Source organism: Melitaea cinxia, chromosome 9, assembly GCF_905220565.1.
Source record: "Melitaea cinxia chromosome 9, ilMelCinx1.1, whole genome shotgun sequence".
Taxonomy (NCBI): domain Eukaryota; kingdom Metazoa; phylum Arthropoda; class Insecta; order Lepidoptera; family Nymphalidae; genus Melitaea; species Melitaea cinxia.
The window spans coordinates 9,279,782-9,297,685 of NC_059402.1; the positions used below are offsets into that span (position 1 = coordinate 9,279,782).

Genomic DNA, 17,904 nt, shown 5'->3' on the forward strand with positions numbered 1-17,904 from the left:
ACACTTTTATCACACATGGTTAACCGTTGTTTCTATGTCGAAGAAATCGACAAAATACAAATCTTGCACTCAGAAAAGGACACTAGCCGTTTCCAATGGCGGATCATACACCGTTGCCGCATTGCAAGTAAAATGGCCGCGTAGCACTCGACGGGCTGTCTTGTTTCACTTCTACGTAAACGGGGGCATTATTACACTTAAACTAAGATATAATACAATATATTTTAACAAGAAATAAGACAAATAAAGGATAAATTAGTTTTATACATTATTCTCTGCGTTCAGAGTCAGTCAATAGTCAATACAATGAAAGGTGTTGCACGACGCCAACGCTGCGTTGCGGTCGCGATGGTAAACTAATTCAGTGCTGCCAACCTAAACACATGTACATTCCGCGATATCGGGCGTCATTGGCAATGTGGCGCTCGGTTTTACTCTTCACGCTCATGGCTCGATCTCTTTCTTCGCTATAAAATGTAAGATTGCCTTGCTGACCTATTTTATAATAAAGTAAGTAAAATCATCGATTTAACAATACATTTACTTTAGGAAAATAATTGAATTATTAAACTTGGGAAATTCGTTAAACCATATTCAATAATTTTAATATGAATATTATTGTATAGATTGGTTTTAATGTTGGTCATAAAAGAATCTTTGTTGTTGTCAATCGTTTCCAAAATTTACACACAGAGTGCGTTAGTGTAAAAAGATTAGAAAATTCAGAACGTAACAAATGACAAATTATGTGTAATGGCCACGAGTGTGAAGTTTGTGTTATTCGTAATTAAACGTAGAATTTTAGCGCTCATTGTGTATAATTTCCGTTCAAAATAACCAAGTAGGTAAAGGAAATTGTCTTGGAATTCAAAAGTAAGCTTATTGATGATTTCTGACGTAGTATTATTATATTTTATATTTAATAATAAATTATTACGCTAGTTTTGACAGGTACGAACTTGTAAAAATCTTTAATCGTGTAATTATTAATTTTTTAGTCATTTTTAACTTTGAATTCCACAGCGTCAGTCGGCTTTTATTAGAACACTGTTTTTTTTTAAATATAGTTATTGAGACGAAATAAAACTTAAGTTTTGTGCTTTTGAGTATTTGAGTATATATATGTTTTTTTTGTTAATCTACATATATATTTTTAAATTAAAGGTTATTTTGGTGATAACATTTGATAACATGATTTCGACTCATTGTTAGAATGAAAATTAATTCATAAAGTTATCATTTAGAGATACTACAAGTTATTATAAGATAAAATCATAGAAATAAATCTCTATATATATAAAAATTTCGTGTCACGATGTATGTTCCAGATAAACTCCGAAACTACTGAACCAATTTTTATCAAATTTCGTAAGAATCTGTAATTTGGTACAACTTGGGAGATAGGGTTGTTTTTATCTCAATTGGACCCGGTATGTGGCGCTGCTATCGGTATGTAACTCCGAACCTGCTAAACCAAATTTAACAAATTTTGTAAGAATCCGTAAATTGGGCCAACTTGGAAGATAGGGTAGTTTTATCTCAATTGGACCTGGTAGGTGGCGCTGTCATCGGTATGTAAGCAATCAAATTTGGTATCTGTTTTCTGGGCAGGACAACGTCTGTCGGGTCCGTTTCGTGTGCATATCGTGTAGGTCTGAGAATCGGCCAATATCTATTTTTCCCTACCCCTAAGCTATAAGGCGAGGGGGGGGGGGGGATGACAGGGGTTAATATTAATAATATATATTATGGTAAAACAACGTTGGCGCGGTCAGCTTGTTTTTCATAAAATAAAAGTTTGAAACAATTTTTTATGAGTTAAAAGTAAACTAAAGGAATTAAATATGATTAATCGTTTTAAATATGAAAACAAAGTGCTTGAAATTGACAAAGTAAACTTGTGCCTACCAATAAAAGGAAACCAATAAAAGGAAAACCTTTTATTGGCTTTCTGCCGCGTATAGTTTAATCTACGAAAGTAGAACCCAACTTAATTATATCCCAAAATAAAATTAAAGTATTATTAAGAATATTCTAGCCGTTAATTTACTTCCTAAAAATCAAAGTCATATGGTCCCATTTAAATTTGTTCGAGATCTGATGAGATCTTTTTGAGTAAACTTTGCTTACGCGTATTTGTTTGACTATTTTTTCGTGTATCTACGTTCTATTACTTGTCGATGTAATTGAAGTCGGTTTTTCGGTACCTAGCTAGGTACATTGTTTCTTTTTAATGTTTTAACAACACTTTTAAAACTTTTTAGCTAAGTTGGCTTTTTAAGCAGTTTGCACAGCAATAAAACTGGAAATGTTAATAGGCTAGACATAATCTCCTTTTTAATATGAAATGTATACAAAACACGAAGGTGATCTGAAACGGCAGTGTATAGTTTATAATTAGCTGGTGAAATTTTCTACATAAAGATGACGTTTTTATGACAGTAACTGTTCTTCTTGTTTCTTTTGTTAAAGATTCGCTCTCTTACAGAATTCGAGAAAAAAAGGCTTTTGTTACATTGTATTGTTAGTAGTAACCGAAAGAAAGGCATTAGTCGTTTTTGTTGGCCAAAAAAAAATCAACAAAAAAAGTACTACAAGTGGCATGACGTAAATATCAACACAGTTTAACTTAGACACCAACGTGTATAAAAAAATACCTTTGATTAAGATGATTACCCATAAACAACGTTAAAAAATATTTTAACCTTCTAAGTTTTTCGATTAAAATATAATAATCCGTCAAGAATTTATATCACTTGTAGTTTATTATACGATTAATAATTTCATAATTTTGTAATAGTAGTGCATGAAAAAAAAAAAAACTGTCAAAATTGTGTGAATATATAAGTAGGTACAATAATAAGCTTTTATTACAAACTTCACTATAATAAGTTCTTGTTATAATTTACACTATTAGACCAGCGCTTATAGCCTTTGAAAATGGTAAAAAGTGAAAAAAAAAAAACGATAGTAGGATGAAACCCATTGTAAAAGGAAGAGAACACAATGAAAACGAAATTAAAAATAAATTACGGGCGATCTGAGGTCGGGAAGTGGTAGAGCCCCGTCCCTACCACACACTCGCTGTGATCGCTAGTGCATTGCCGACCTTACACCTAACCTACCTAATCTCCCTCAGCAGCTCTGGTCAACTTACTCACCACAGGAACACAACACTGCTTGAAAGCAGTATTATTTTCTTCTGTAAGGTCGAGGTACTTCCCTAGTCGGGCTGCTCCAGATTTTGAGCAGAATATTTTCTGCTGTGTCCTTCCTCACTTACCCATCTGAAAGCCACGGTTTCTTTCTAGTTTTGAAACCTTTTAAGTATGCTTCTAATAGCATCCTTCTTGCAGTTCGAGTGCTCATCGGACTTCCAGTCTCTTCGTGTAAGGCAGCAGCCAGTTCCGAAGAGGTTTTCGTATCTTTGATACACTCACGGATAAGTCACTTGTCCTGATGGCTTGTAGCCGCTCTTTTTCTGTCAGTTCGTAGTTTATTTGCGTGAATGCCAGTCTCTAAAAACCGTTTGATATTAGATTGCACTGCATACCATGAACATTTCATCAAGTGTATTGACATGAAACGAACACTTAATGTTAAGTGAAGCTTACCAAAATACATTAGTTAAAACAACATCTAAATCGGATAAGCCGTTTCTGAGATTGGCGTGCACAAACGCACAGACGAACAGAAAAACAGACAAAAATTCTAACTATCATTGTTTTGGGTTCTATTTGTGTTGATAAAGGTACCAATAATATTCCATGTACAGACAGCGATCTGTTACATTTTTAACCAACTTCAAAAAAAGGAGGAGGTTACTCAATTCGACCGTATATATTTTTTTATGTATGTTCGGGGATAACTCCGTCGTTTATGAACCGATTTTAATAATTCTTTTTTTGTTGGAAAGGTGATATCCCTAGATTGGTACCATGATAAGGAAATCAGGATATGATGATGGGATCCCAGATAAATCGAGGGAAACTCTCGGAAATCCGCATAACTTTTTACTGGGAGTACCGATTGTAATGTTTTTTAATTTAATCGAAAGCCGATGTTTATCATATGGTCACATTTAAATTTTATTGAGATCAGATAACTGCTTTTTGAGTAATCTTTGATAACGCGTAGTTACTTGACAATTTTTTCGTCGATCTACGTTGTATTACTTGTCGATATAATTGAAGTCGTTTTTTCTTCGTTTGCCTGCAAACACAATTATTATTATATGTATTGATGTGAGTGTGAAATAGATTAAATGTTGATAAGATAACAGATTAGTCACAGTAGATCGTCGCTTGACAATATTGTGTTGCAGGTACAAGATATAATTATGCAAATCAGGATTATTTAAAAATATTTAAATAAATAAATAAATATCTTATAACACACACGGTCGTCTGTTCCTATGGTAAGCCACTTAATGCTTGTGTTATAGGTAACAGCCGGCTGATATAGCTACATACGTTTTTTTTTGATAAATTAACACAGAAATCATACATTTGTAAATATAAATATTACATCCAGACTCAGGCGGGAATGGAATCCGCAACCCGCGGAGCAGAAAGCAGGGCCACTACAAATTGCGCCAACGAGTTATTCACGAATATTACGAACTAATCTTTCAAAAACCTTTGAAAGGACAGGTAATATTATAGATACAGGGCGGTAGTTTTCTATCTTTCTCTTGGATCCACTTTTATGTATAGAAAACAACACGAGTGGCTTTTCGAATTCGAGGTAAAATACCACTATTCCTATTCAAACAGTTATTATAAATATAATACAAAGGCGCATCAATAATCGCTATTGTAGTTTCTTTAAAGAAAATTGCAGGTATATTATTGACCCCAGCACGTTTAGTGACATCTAAAGCTTTAAGGTAATTGCAGATGTCTGTTAAATATAAATAAACTAGCTGACCCCGTAAACGTTGTTTTGCCATACATATTATTAACCCCCTTAATCCTCCCCCCTTATAACTTTGGGGTATGAAAAATAGATGTTGGCCGATTCTCAGAGCTATCCGATATGCACACAAAATTTCATAAAAATCGGTCCAGCCTTTTTGGAGGAGTATGGTAACTGACATTGTGACACGAGAACTTTATATAAATTAAATATTGCTTAGTATTAAGTCGGGTCAACTACTATAGTTAAGATTACAATGAGTTTCTATAACTCATTGTAATCTTAACTTCAATATCTGGCCGAGTAGAACAGCACCACCCCCTTTCTTCCCGTGGGGGTTGTAAAAGGCGATCGAAGGATAAACCTCTCCCAAAATCATCAGAGTCCTGGAGAAGGAAAACTTCATTTGAAACCTGGAATGGGATCTCCGTCAAGCATTCGTGGCGTAGCTCTAAAATGCGAAAAACTCCTGCAGCCGAACTGGCTCCACACGTATCGACTTGTCGTTCCTGTGGGCGTCGTTCCAGTGAGGTCGAGAGGGTGGCGCAGAGCTTAGGCAACTCTGCGTTTTCCTGAAGAGTGACCTAGGCGACACAGTGTCTGTCTGACATTGTCTAAATCGTCTGCAATAGACGGACTAAGGTCAATGAGAATGATTTATGTCAGACGTTTAAAATATTCAGTTGAAAAACGAATTAAATATAATACATGCTTGTTCTAGGTTATAAGCAACTACATTTTATTTGTGTGGCTACGGCATTAAAGAATATAGCCATCCCCTCTCTTCCCGTGGATTTCGTAAGAGGCGACTAAGGGATAACACAGTTCCACTACCACTTTGGAACTTATAAGGCCGAGTGATGGCGGGATAACCATCCAACTGCTGGCTTTGAAATACACAGGCCGAAGATGGGCAGCAGCGTCGTCGGCCTTCCCAGCGTGGTGACTATGGGCAAAACACATGACTTCATGCCATTTTTGGCGCAAACTTGTGGTGGCCTATGTCTAGCAGTGGACTGCAATAGGCTGAAATGATGATGTTGATGATATTTTATATCGCACACAACAAGGATATATGACAAGGTCTCTCTCTCAAAATATTCAATCAATCTAAAAATATTTGTCAATCTCTCTAAAAATATTTGACACTGTAGCTGTGCCCGCGACTTCGTCCGCATGGAATTTTACAAAATAGTTATTGTTCAGATCGCAGTTATAAAATAAAAAAATAAAAAAAATCTAAAATAAAAGTAGCCAAAGTTACTCCTTATTACATCAGGTATCTGTCAGTGAAAGTCCCGTCAAAATCGGTCCAGCCGTTTCAGAGATTAGCCGGAACAAACAAACAGACAGATAGACAAAAATTATAAAAACTTTTATTTTGGTATATGTACCGTGTATTTTTATTATACATTTGAATGTAGTAATAAAAAGCGGAAACTCTCGAGAATCCGCATAACTTTTTACTGGGTGTACCGATTTTGATGATTTTTAAGTTAATCGAAAGCCGATTATCATCATGTGGTCACATTTAAATTTCATCGAGATCTGATTACAACTTTTGGAGTAATTTTCAATAATGCGTATTTAGTTGACTATTTTTTCGTCTACCTACGTTGTATTACTTGTCGATATAATTGAAGTCGGTTTTTCTTCCTTTGCCCGCAAACACGATTATTTTTCATCATATAATTGGATTAGTTTATAGGAAAACCGAGTATGATTCTTTCCATTTTATTAATTTCTATCGTATGATTTCTCTGCATATGTCATATTTTTTTTCTGTAGCATACTGATACATCATCTTCGGGCTCTTTTATTTGATAATAGTTGTATACAATCTATTTCAGATAATTTTAACTTAATTGAGTCATAATCGAAATTATTACAACAATACTTATAACTCGGTTTGTATCATCCGATGCACTTTTCGGATCGTAGTGAAATGGGACTAAAACCCAAAAAGGTGGGCGATGTTTATACGTTGATACTGATACTGGTGCTAACTAACAGTCAAACCTAATAATGAAAAATAAGTCCAAGTGTTATTACTAAACAAAATTAGTACAACCCTTCTACTCCAATTCATTTACTGTTAATGCTGTCCGTCTGTGGAACTCTCTTCCGCTTTCAATAAAACAAGCTCCAACGCAAGCTTGCTTCAAGCAACGCCTTAAAAAATAACTGTCGCGATTTGTAGTTTACTTTATGTGTATATATATGTATATATTTTTATATGTGTATGTATATATGTGTGTATATGTATATTATATACTAAAATATTTACTTATTTATATGTTTTTTTAATAATTATGTAAGTCTAAGTATTGATTTTTCCTCCTTATTGTTGCACACTTCTAACCGCTGCTACTGTATCGTGTCCAGTACCCAAAGGTTATCTGGAAGAAATCGCTATTTAGCGATCTTGTATTGTATCTTTCTTCATACGAGTATGTGTCTATATTTCGGTGTACCTTAAGAATAAACATTTAAAATAAATAAATAAAATAAATGCAATATTTGACGACAAAATATGATAGGCATAAAATCATATATGCATCTATATGTCAGGTTCAAATCGTTACCATTACTTAGATCACAAATACCATCACTATTCCATAACAAATTTGGTAGGTTATAAAGTCCCCTATATATTAAGACATTATAAAAAAAGTTATATGAGATAAATTCACGTCGTTGTACTCGTTTTATAAACCTATCAAAATCTATTATGTCAGCAAATATTCATGTTGTCAGATCTTATTAGTGATGCTTGCGTACATTAAATATGTATTTCCATCGTAAAATTCAGTCTCATGCGTGATATCACATTGTAAGCTTGTGTCTTTAACTAATCGTTAAGATTATTATTATAAAAGATTAACGTCACAAGTACACGTTAATTATTCCTGTAAGTAGTTATTTATACATATAAAAATTAGACTAGTGTTGTTCGTAGTCTACATTACAAATAAGTTAAGTAGGTATACTTATAAGTTAAGTATATCTACTCGTAGTTGTAAACGTGTTTTTTCTGCTTTTGTATATTTTTTTTCTTATTATTCTTAAGTTGTATGACGTAAATTTTATACGAGGATTAACGTATTTTATGAACTGAATATGTTATAAAAACATTCAATATTCAAGAGTGTTTTGTTACGGTTTTATTTTAATATTTTATTCTGCCATAGCCCCGTATATGAAAAGGTGGTAATGAAGTAGGTAGATTGGTAAGGACCCCGATATTTTATTTTTTCGTTTTCGCAAGTCTTCGGCCATGCACCTCCCCTACTTTATACTGGAATTGATTTATTTACGAGGGTTCGCAGAAATTGATTTTAAAGTTTAAATTAACATATTCATTGCTTTGAAAAATTGAATTTTGAGTGGAATTACTTTTGATTCTTTTACTTTATACGTTTATCTTTTAAGGATATCCAAACGTGCGATATCTTTTTGATCCGTAGTTTTTTCTATAGGAAACACCATTTTGTTGCTTTGGATGTCATAAATGCATAAAGTACCTAAAGTCCGTGGTAATCATGATTTCCTTTGCAGATTAATCATGAAAATGAAGATAAAAGGCTTGAATCGTGCTTTAATAGCGACAAGTTTGCTGGGCATTTTGGTATCAACGTATGCTCTATATGTAGAGATGGCGGCGGAGATGGAACCGGGATACAAAGCTTTGTGCGATATATCCGAACACGCAAGCTGTACTAGAGTGTTAACATCTAAGTAAGTATAAAACACATGTATTATTTATGAACAAAATGTAATTTTTGTATTGTTTGCCGTAAACGAAAATTATGAGGAATATAGTTTACTCCGTAAGAAACGATATAAAGCCCTATGTATGAACCATATAGGGAGTAAAATAGTGTGAAACAACTGATGCTGACGTTCAGCGATGATTAACAGCCGTTTTAGCTGTAGGGTAAATTCGGATACTTGCCGCGGATGGATACATAGTTTCAAAGGCACTATGTTAGGCTTGTTGTTAGTGTTAGCGCTTTATCATAAACGAAAGTTTCCCCCAGCAGACCTTGGTGGCACAAAAGACATTGGAGTTGGCTTTCGAGTTTTGTCCTATTTTTTTTTTATTTAGGGACTTTTAGAATTTAGTAAGTACAAGTCATATCCATCGTAACCTTATTTTTATCTCTTAGGCTTATCCCTTAGGCTTATGAGCTTGAATATTATCATGGCTTCATCAGAAGTTAGCTTTGTCCTTATGAACAAACAACTTTAACGAGCAGTGAAATTATATTGGTGAGTGATCTCTGTTGCTTATTTTTATTACTGACTAGCTGCCTGGACAGACTTCGTTCTGTCCAAAATTTAGTTAAGTTAGATTTATAATAATATAGATTTTTTTAAATTTTGAATTTAATTTTTTTAGTGGGTATTAAAACCTTCCGTGGGCCTTAAGGATCATACAAGAAAAAAATTAGCCGAATTGATCGAGCCATTCTCGAGTTATGCGCTTAGTAACATTTTTAACGTTCGTGCATCTTTAATAACAAAGCTTTTTAGAAGTAACAGTTAGTAGCTTGTTAAAAGTAGCGCAACTATACGCGCGGCTTTTACTCCATATGTTAGATATAGGTATAATATATATAAGGTAAACCATTTATTGAACCGACAGTACTGATACTAATAGCAAGCGTCAATTTATGTTATGGTTATAATTTGATTCACCTAATAGAACATTTTAATTTTTAAATATCACGGTAAACTGCATTTGCGTGTCAGAGCTGACTCACACACACGTGTTTGTCTATTTTCTTTGACAAACATTAAAATTTACTTTTTATTTAATACAACTGATAAATCAATAATATATTTTCAAATTAATTAATTGCATACAGGTTTCAGTTGTATTATGTTTAGCGTGGTAAATACAGTCGAAGTCTTTAAGTCCCCTCCTTTCTTTGTAATCGGTTAATTAAAATGGTCTCTATAAAATATAAGCAAGATGTCAAATTTATCTAAATTTTAATCTGACTTGCTTTCTTATTTTGAAACAGTCTGTGAACTATCTGTTTAACTGTTTTATAAATTACTAGCGACCCGCTCCGGCTTCGCACGGGTATAAAATATAATTATAGCCTATATCATTCACTGAAAAAATTATTAAAATCGATCCAGTAACTTTGATTTATTCATTACTACCCGTGGCCCGCTCGCGTTAACTTTAGAGTAAAAGCCGGCCGGAACCGCCGCAAACGCTACGTACCGCAATTTTTAAATCTGTAATATCTTCGAAAATATTCATTTAAATCATATGCTGTAAAGGGACATATAGATCTATATTAAATCAACAATGTATTTAAGGTATTTAATTAGATAAGGATTAATGTTGTATTGGTTTAAATCGTTTTGAAAATTAGCCATTATTTGTCGTAAAAAGTAAATGACAAAAAAATGTTATTGTGGGATATCCATAAGAGATAGACATACACCATAGCGGAGTTTTCTGTAGACCTTTTTAATGTGTACAATACTTAGTACATTATTTTGATAAATCTCGTAGGATTCAGCCTGCGTTTGCAATTTAAGCGAAAAAAAAAAAATTTACGACATAACATTAGAAAACTCAAAAATAACAGTATTTCTCCACTATTTAATGGATGTTATTATACATATAAACCTTTCTCTTGAATCAATCTATCTATTAAAAAAACCGCATCAAAATCCGTAGCGTAGTTTTAAAGATTTAAGCGTACATACATGTGCAGGGACAGAGAAAGCGACTTTATTTTATACTATGTAGTGATGATGTAAGTGATTGCAACAATTAAAAACTTGTCTTAATGCTAGGCCAATGTCCTCAACTATTCAAGACATTTAACATTAGTCCTATCCTAATTACTTTTAACTTTCACTATTGTTTTGCGGATCGTGTATTTACAAATTTTTTTTCTTGGAAATATTTAAAAATAAAACCGCCCCAAGTTTTTGCTTATATCCATTGTCAGTTGAAGAAACAAAAAATCTGCACACCTGCATTTTCTATTGTTTGAAATGTGTGATGACCATTCTTTTTTTTCGTCAGAGGAAGTTGCAGTAAATAACTGTATTGTTTTATAGTTTCAATAAGTGCCGCAAAATGTGAGGTATTTGGTTCTTAAATATATTATACCTAATGCATATATACCTTATCAGTACAAATAATTCACTTCTTGACCTACATAGCATGTACCTACGCGACCGTGTTATATAGGTATGTAATATTACATTTGTTGTGATTATCTTAGCTTCTGATTAAAAAAAAAATGTCGAAAAACCTTACATTTTAACTTAAAACATTAGTTTTTGATATGATTTACCAGTAGAAGGTTTTTATCTCACAGGACTGGACACCATGCCTACAGGACCTTAGGGCCATCTTTAGAGTTTCATCTCAATAAACTTTTGGATTGACAGGCTGCGAAAAGAAATATCCAATAGATATACTTTGATCTATCGCTTACGTCATATTGTTATACGTTAGATGGATTTATCAGCAACCAGTGAAACAGATCTTTCGTCCGGTAACAAAATAAAATAAAAATCTATTATAATTATTTTATTTTCGCGTCAGCCTGTAATATCCCACCGCTGGGCATAGGCCTCTTTCACCACGTAGGAGAAGGCAATTAATGAATTTGGCTTTAATGAAGGCAAATCTAAATCTTTACATTTTTTCTTCACTTTACTACATTAATCAAGAATACCTTTCCAAGATAGTCCACGCTTCGGTTGGCCAAAAGACGTTATTTTCTGGCAAAAAATATAGTCGGATGGAAAAATTTATACAAAAAACATATTATAATAATTGTGTTACAGGTATTCGAAGGCTCTAGGTCTCGTGACTCAAGATTCACCGTTAAAAGTACCCAACTGTGTGTACGGGATTTTCTTCTATTCGGCTATAATATTTTTGAGTAAGTAGATGTAAACATTTTAAAACAACATCTTAATTATTCATGCTATGAAATCCGTTCCGTTGAGCTCTTTAGTTTTTTAGATGTGATAAATAATTCTTCATCAAAATTTAAGTTATATTGTTTTATATTACTTAATATAAACCTTAATTAATTTTAAAAACAACGAAGACATTATGTTACACCATCATCCATCTAGTCTGTTATTTTAAATTATCTATGATATTAGTAATATAGTCAACAAATTTATAAAACTTGATTAAAATTTCATATCAGTTTTAATCACAGAAATAATAAATTGATTTAATTATATAAAAACAACAAAAGTTGCCACAATAAACCACCATGTTTTTATTTTCACGTGATATTAAAATAAAATATACTTTCCTTGTATTTTTTACTTTATGGTGACTATATAAACGACACGTTCGTCATTATAAAGTATTAACAGTTTCAATAACTTGGTACATCAAGGAAATGGGTAATAACGGACATAATCGGATCTCACAGCCACATAAAACCATTTAGAGTGACATCCGACTCTTGCATTTATGACGTAGAATATACACGTTAATTTATTGCACATTATGTAGACATTGTCAAGTATATCTTAAAATGTTTATTATCTTATTTAATATTCATTTGAAATGATGTATTTTAGAGAAATCTTAATAATTTAATGGGTGGTAAAATGTTCATTACCTTGAGAAATATACTGGTGTATGTATGTAAGTTAAACCTATTTCATCAAAGGCTTGTTGCGAAACAAGCTCGGCTTTAGCTGTTAAGTTTAATGATATTTAAACAATATTGTTTTCAGATATGTAGTCATTTTACATGTTAACGGTTTCTGTGATAACAGATTACAAAAGAGTCGATCAAATATCATATTTGGTCGAATATGTTTTCCGGATATATTTTAGCTATACATACTTAGTAATAAATGTAGTTATTGATAAGTATTCTTAGATTGTTTATATTGGATTTATTAAAAAAAGTTCGTAAACTGTAAAATAAAGAGTGAAAAATAAAATTTCCTTACAAATCGTATATTGAGCTAGAATGTCCAATTATATACCTTCAATATGAAATTATATATTATACCTTCGATATGAAACCTAATGATATGGCCCAGAATCATGGGAACATTCCTTCAAACAAGTTCTAACGCAAGCCTAGTACCTACGTACCGTGCAATTCGCACATCATCGCAGTTCGTGCTTCGTGATTCCGGGAAAATATTGCGAAGCGGTAAGCCGCTTACTCCACGCTTATTTGGTAGCTCACGAGCTGTGAATAACTGTTATCGTAATAGCCTAACATTTGCGGGAACCTGTGGGAGCGAGATTTCAAATACACTCAGGGCTACGCCTGGAAGCTGGTTTTAGAGGAAGCTTCCTACTTTCTGATGTTTTGTAATATTTGTTGAGAACATATTAGCTTTTGTAAATACCTGTTTAATAGCAAACCCTGAGTTTAGAGTTTATTTTATGTGATGCAATAATTCGTGTTGTGATAAGTTAACTATACTTATGTACCGATATAAATTTGCTGCCGTGATTGTAAACGTGTAATCGAAAAAAAAAAATACGTCGTATCAACGTTTTAAATTAATCTTATCTGTTAAGAGGAAGCCCATAGTTTTCCTACTCGCTTATTATGATAAATAGGTAATTTTTTAATAAACATTTAGTATCACATTGATTATATTATTTGGGTTGTCTGGAACAAATGGCTAAATAGCCATAAGTTCGCCCATTGTACTTCACAGTCTGTAAATGTTTTTTAAATGTAGTTGTGGACGTTGTAGTGTACAATAAAGTATAAATAAATAAATAAATAAATAGATTGGAACATAGGATTGTCGATAAGATGGTAACAAAAAATTCTAACATACATTATCTGCATTTAATAACGTGTATTTTATGTTCAATTCTATTACGTAACGTTTATATGCGCTTTAATCCGTCAAATGTTTAATTCAAATGTAATATTACGTAATCGTGAGTCAAGCTATCAGGTTATGCTAATATAAATTGTCAATTAATGCAGTTTGCAATTATTCCTGTCCCGAAAGTCGAAACCACAGCACGATTTTAAACCAATAAAACGTACACTATTTGAATATATTATGTAGTTTGCGTGAGCATTTATTGCTTCACTAAATTGTTAATACCACGAAACACGGTCGTAAATGCTCGGATTATTTTGTATAGCCACCTATTGTATTTCAGTTTTGAAGGTTTTGATTAAAACGGCCCTCGGTTTATTCGACGACAATGTTTGCTTTGGTTCCCAATTACCTGCCTGTTATGATATGGCTAATGAGCAATTATTAACGTAAAATATTTTACTGAATTATTAAAATAATTTGACAAATATATTTATTCCGTGATTGAATAATTTTATTCGAAAGATTGAGTTTCATTGTTTGCGAATAATATGCATGATGAGAGATGTAAATTTAATTTTGATATTATGTGGAATAATATTATTATGCCTTTAGTGTAATCAATATGGTGCATATAGAATTTTTTTATAGGCGAGCTTATCTAAATATTTGCTATTCACGGCATTTACGATCTTGGAGCTCCAGGCGATACGGGATGTTTTTCAAAAGGTAGACATATTAATTTGCTAACATATAAAATTGCGTCGCAATATATTTATCACAATATTATGTATATTCACCAGAATATTCATTGTTTTCTAATAAATAGTAATAATCGCAGTGTAAACACGAGAAGGAATAACAAAATTGTAACTCGAAGTTTCCGACTGCGCAAAGTAAATGTCTCCTTTCTGGGTTATGGTATTCGCATGTATAATAAAATCCCGCAAGCAATTTTGGAATTGTATAACATAAATTTAAAGTTTTTATTAAAAAAAAAATAATGGATAAAGCTTATTATTCGGTGCAGGATAGTTGATAAAGATGAGACGCTGTATTTTATGTAATAGGTATATAACTAATTTTGTACTAAACCAGTTTACATATTATTTTTCAAATGAGTGACTGCGGAGTTTCTTGCCGATTCTTCTCTGCAGAATCTACATTCCGAATCGGTGGTAGCTTTACTTTTACGGAAATAATATATATTTTTTTAAGTTTTAATTGTAGAATGACGATTCGAAGGTTCTCCTGGGGCCTGTTTGAATAAAGCTCGTTTTGATTTTGATTTTGATCTTTGCATGTATGTGAGAATTATCGTTTATGCATGTGTCCATATATTTAATACTGTTTTTTCTCTTCTTTGGTATATCTTTTGTACAATAAGGAATATTCGTATAGCTTTTTTTAAGCTGCTTAGCTGCTCTAGCCACTATAAGCGCCATGTGTTTATCTTCAGTGTATTAATTTAAAAACTCCAATATGTGGACATTTTAAATAAATGTTTATTTGATTTTTTTGTCATAAGAAACACTAGTCCACGCAGACGAATTTTTAGTATCCATCACTAAACTCTATAAATTTAGATTAGAAATAATAGTGCTAGTTAATTTGTATATACTATTTAATGGTCTTTTTTTTTCTTGTTTCAGCGACTTTCGATTTCAAGTCAGTTGTAATGGTCCAGATGGTTTTATCTCTGGGGTCATTAGCAGTATGCATTTATTTAGCGTATCTCCTCATGTTTGTATTACGTGATTTTTGTGTTGTATGTGTGTCTACGTATTTTGTTAACATTATGGTTGCATATTTGTTAACTAAAAAACATAACTATTTAACAGCTAAAAATAAATAGATTCCTACTGTAAAAATAATAAAAATTTTGATAACTTATATAACTATAGCGTCATCTATTACCGAAGTCGTGTACTATGTAATAAAACGTTTGGCGTGACATCTGTTGGTAAAGTTTGGTTATTTAATGTTTCTATTCCTCAATAGATGGCAGGTAACGTTTATGCTAAAAATATTTTTTGTACACTTACTATTTATTTTATATATTTTATTAGATTAATTTATTTTAAGTCATGTTTGTAAATAAAAACATTTTTAAGTTTACTAAAATTTAACTCAATACAAAGTAACAATGTGTATTTTTTAAAATAAATGTTTTTTCTAAGGGTTTGTATGGGTATTTTTTTTGATACAAACTGAGTAGAAGACGTCTTTTTATTCGACTTCTAAAAAAGGAGGAGGTTCTCAATTCGACTGTATTTTTTTTTATGTATGTTACATCAGAACTTTTGACCAGGTAGACCGATTTCGACAAATTTTGTTTTAATCGAAAGGTTGTATGTGCCAATAAGTCCCATTTAAATTTATTTGAGATCTAACAACTACTTTTCGAGTTATATCCAATAATGCGTTTTTACTTGACGCTTTTTTCGTCGACCTACGTTGTATTATACCGCACAACTTTCTACTGGATGTACCGATTTTGATAATTCTTTTTTTGTTGGAAAGGGGATATTTCTAGTTTGGTACCGTGATAAGGAAACCAGGATCTGATGATGGGATCCTAGAGAAATCGAGGGAAACTATCGAAAATCCGCAATAACTTACTGGGTTTACCGATTTTGATAATTTTTATATAAATTTACATATAAATTTTATCGAGATCTGATAACTACTTTTTGAGTAATCTTTGATAACGCGTAGTTGCTTGACTATTTTTTCGTCAATCTGCGTTGTATTACTTGTCGATGTAATTGAAGTCGGTTTTTTTTTTCGTTTGCGAGCAAACACAATTATACTATTACGGCCGCAGAAGTCAACCTGAATTTGTTTTTGTTTGAAATGTGTTGTTATGTTAAAAAGAACGAATAAATAAATTATGATTATTATTACTTAAGATGAGCAAAGTAATGAAAACTATTATTAACTGTAAATCTTGCTTTGTGCGTATGTAGAGTAAAATACAGTTGTTGCCATATCCTTTTTTATCAATTTGTTGTAATCAGTAAATAAGTATTGCACATGTGCTAAAACAACTATCACCATCCCTTCAAGAGTGACATACAGATTTCCTTGTTAACTTTATAGCATTGTGAGCGAGGACGTGATCGCCATATCGGTCATGCGTTGACGCCGACGCAGTCCTGCCGAACCTTCTTTGATTTGCGACGCGATTGTGACGCCCAGTTTATGCACACGGCCTTACTACAACCGTGATTCATATACCTGTTAACAATAAAGATAATATTACTGTTAAGTTGTCTCTGTGCCTTATACATATTAATAAGTACCTTTTATAAGTTGTGGAGTACTGACCATGTGCTTTTTTGTACAGTAGTTAAAGAATAAGAACGGATTTAAGGTGAGGTGGAAAGGAGAGAAAAGTTTTAGTTTTCAGCGATGTACAAAATAAACCGACGCTAAACTGGTGTTAAATCGGCTTACGGCCGAGATGACTTTAAAGAGTAAATAAGTTAATTTAACATTAATACAATAGTTTCGTAGGTATTTCATAGGTAAGTTTTGAAGTTGCACCATATAATAGCCTATAATGATCTTTCATACTCGAGATAGGAAGAACGCGAAACGAAGTTTTCCACTTTTAATTCTCGGACCGTAAACATAGTAAAATAGCCGAGCGAGGGTCAGAATAAAATAGTAACAACTTATTTATTTATTTATTTTTGCAATTTCGTATCGTACACATTAAATGTCTAAGTCGGGCCAAGTGTTAGCTATTGTAATATCTGAGCATTCTTTTTGTATGAACACAAACAAAAATAACAAGTATTATAGGTATATATCTGAGCATTCCGTTTGTATAAACACAAGCAAAAATAATATTTTGTACTTTTAGTTTTAGTAATATTTTGTATCGTAATAACTACGAATAGCAACGATCTTAAATTAATTTCGATATACTTTCAAACATTGAGGGGCCCTGTTGAAAATCATAAGAGTTCATCGTTAGATCATAACCATACTTCGAAGTCGCCTACATCCTAAGTCTTCTATTATTATAAAGTATTAATTTATATATAATTATATATAAAAGCTTTCTCAAAGAAAAACAGTAGTAATTAAAGAAAAAGAGAGAATCTCGTAAAAATTAATGTATATATGTATATAAGTAGATACGTATACAAAAATGTA

At 32.3% G+C, this 17,904-nt stretch overlaps 1 protein-coding gene across 1 annotated transcript; it reads left to right on the forward strand.

Moving 5' to 3' along the window:
• Positions 1-415: 415 nt before the first annotated feature.
• Positions 416-15,921, forward strand: LOC123656458 (vitamin K epoxide reductase complex subunit 1). The gene is made up of 4 exons (XM_045592138.1): positions 416-510; positions 8,476-8,655; positions 11,749-11,846; positions 15,390-15,921. The coding sequence occupies exons 2-4, from the start codon at positions 8,483-8,485 to the stop codon at positions 15,590-15,592; spliced, it is 474 nt and encodes a 157-aa protein (XP_045448094.1). The 5' UTR covers positions 416-510; positions 8,476-8,482; the 3' UTR covers positions 15,593-15,921.
• The last annotated feature ends 1,983 nt before the right edge of the window (positions 15,922-17,904 follow it).

Coding starts and splice junctions, on each gene's coding strand:
- LOC123656458 (XM_045592138.1), top strand. CDS start 8,483: ATGAAAATGAAGATAAAAGGCTTGAATCGTGCTTTAATAGCGACAAGT. Junction 8,656..11,748: donor ACTAGAGTGTTAACATCTAA/GTAAGTATAAAA, acceptor ATTGTGTTACAG/GTATTCGAAGGCTCTAGGTC. Junction 11,847..15,389: donor TTCGGCTATAATATTTTTGA/GTAAGTAGATGT, acceptor TTCTTGTTTCAG/CGACTTTCGATTTCAAGTCA.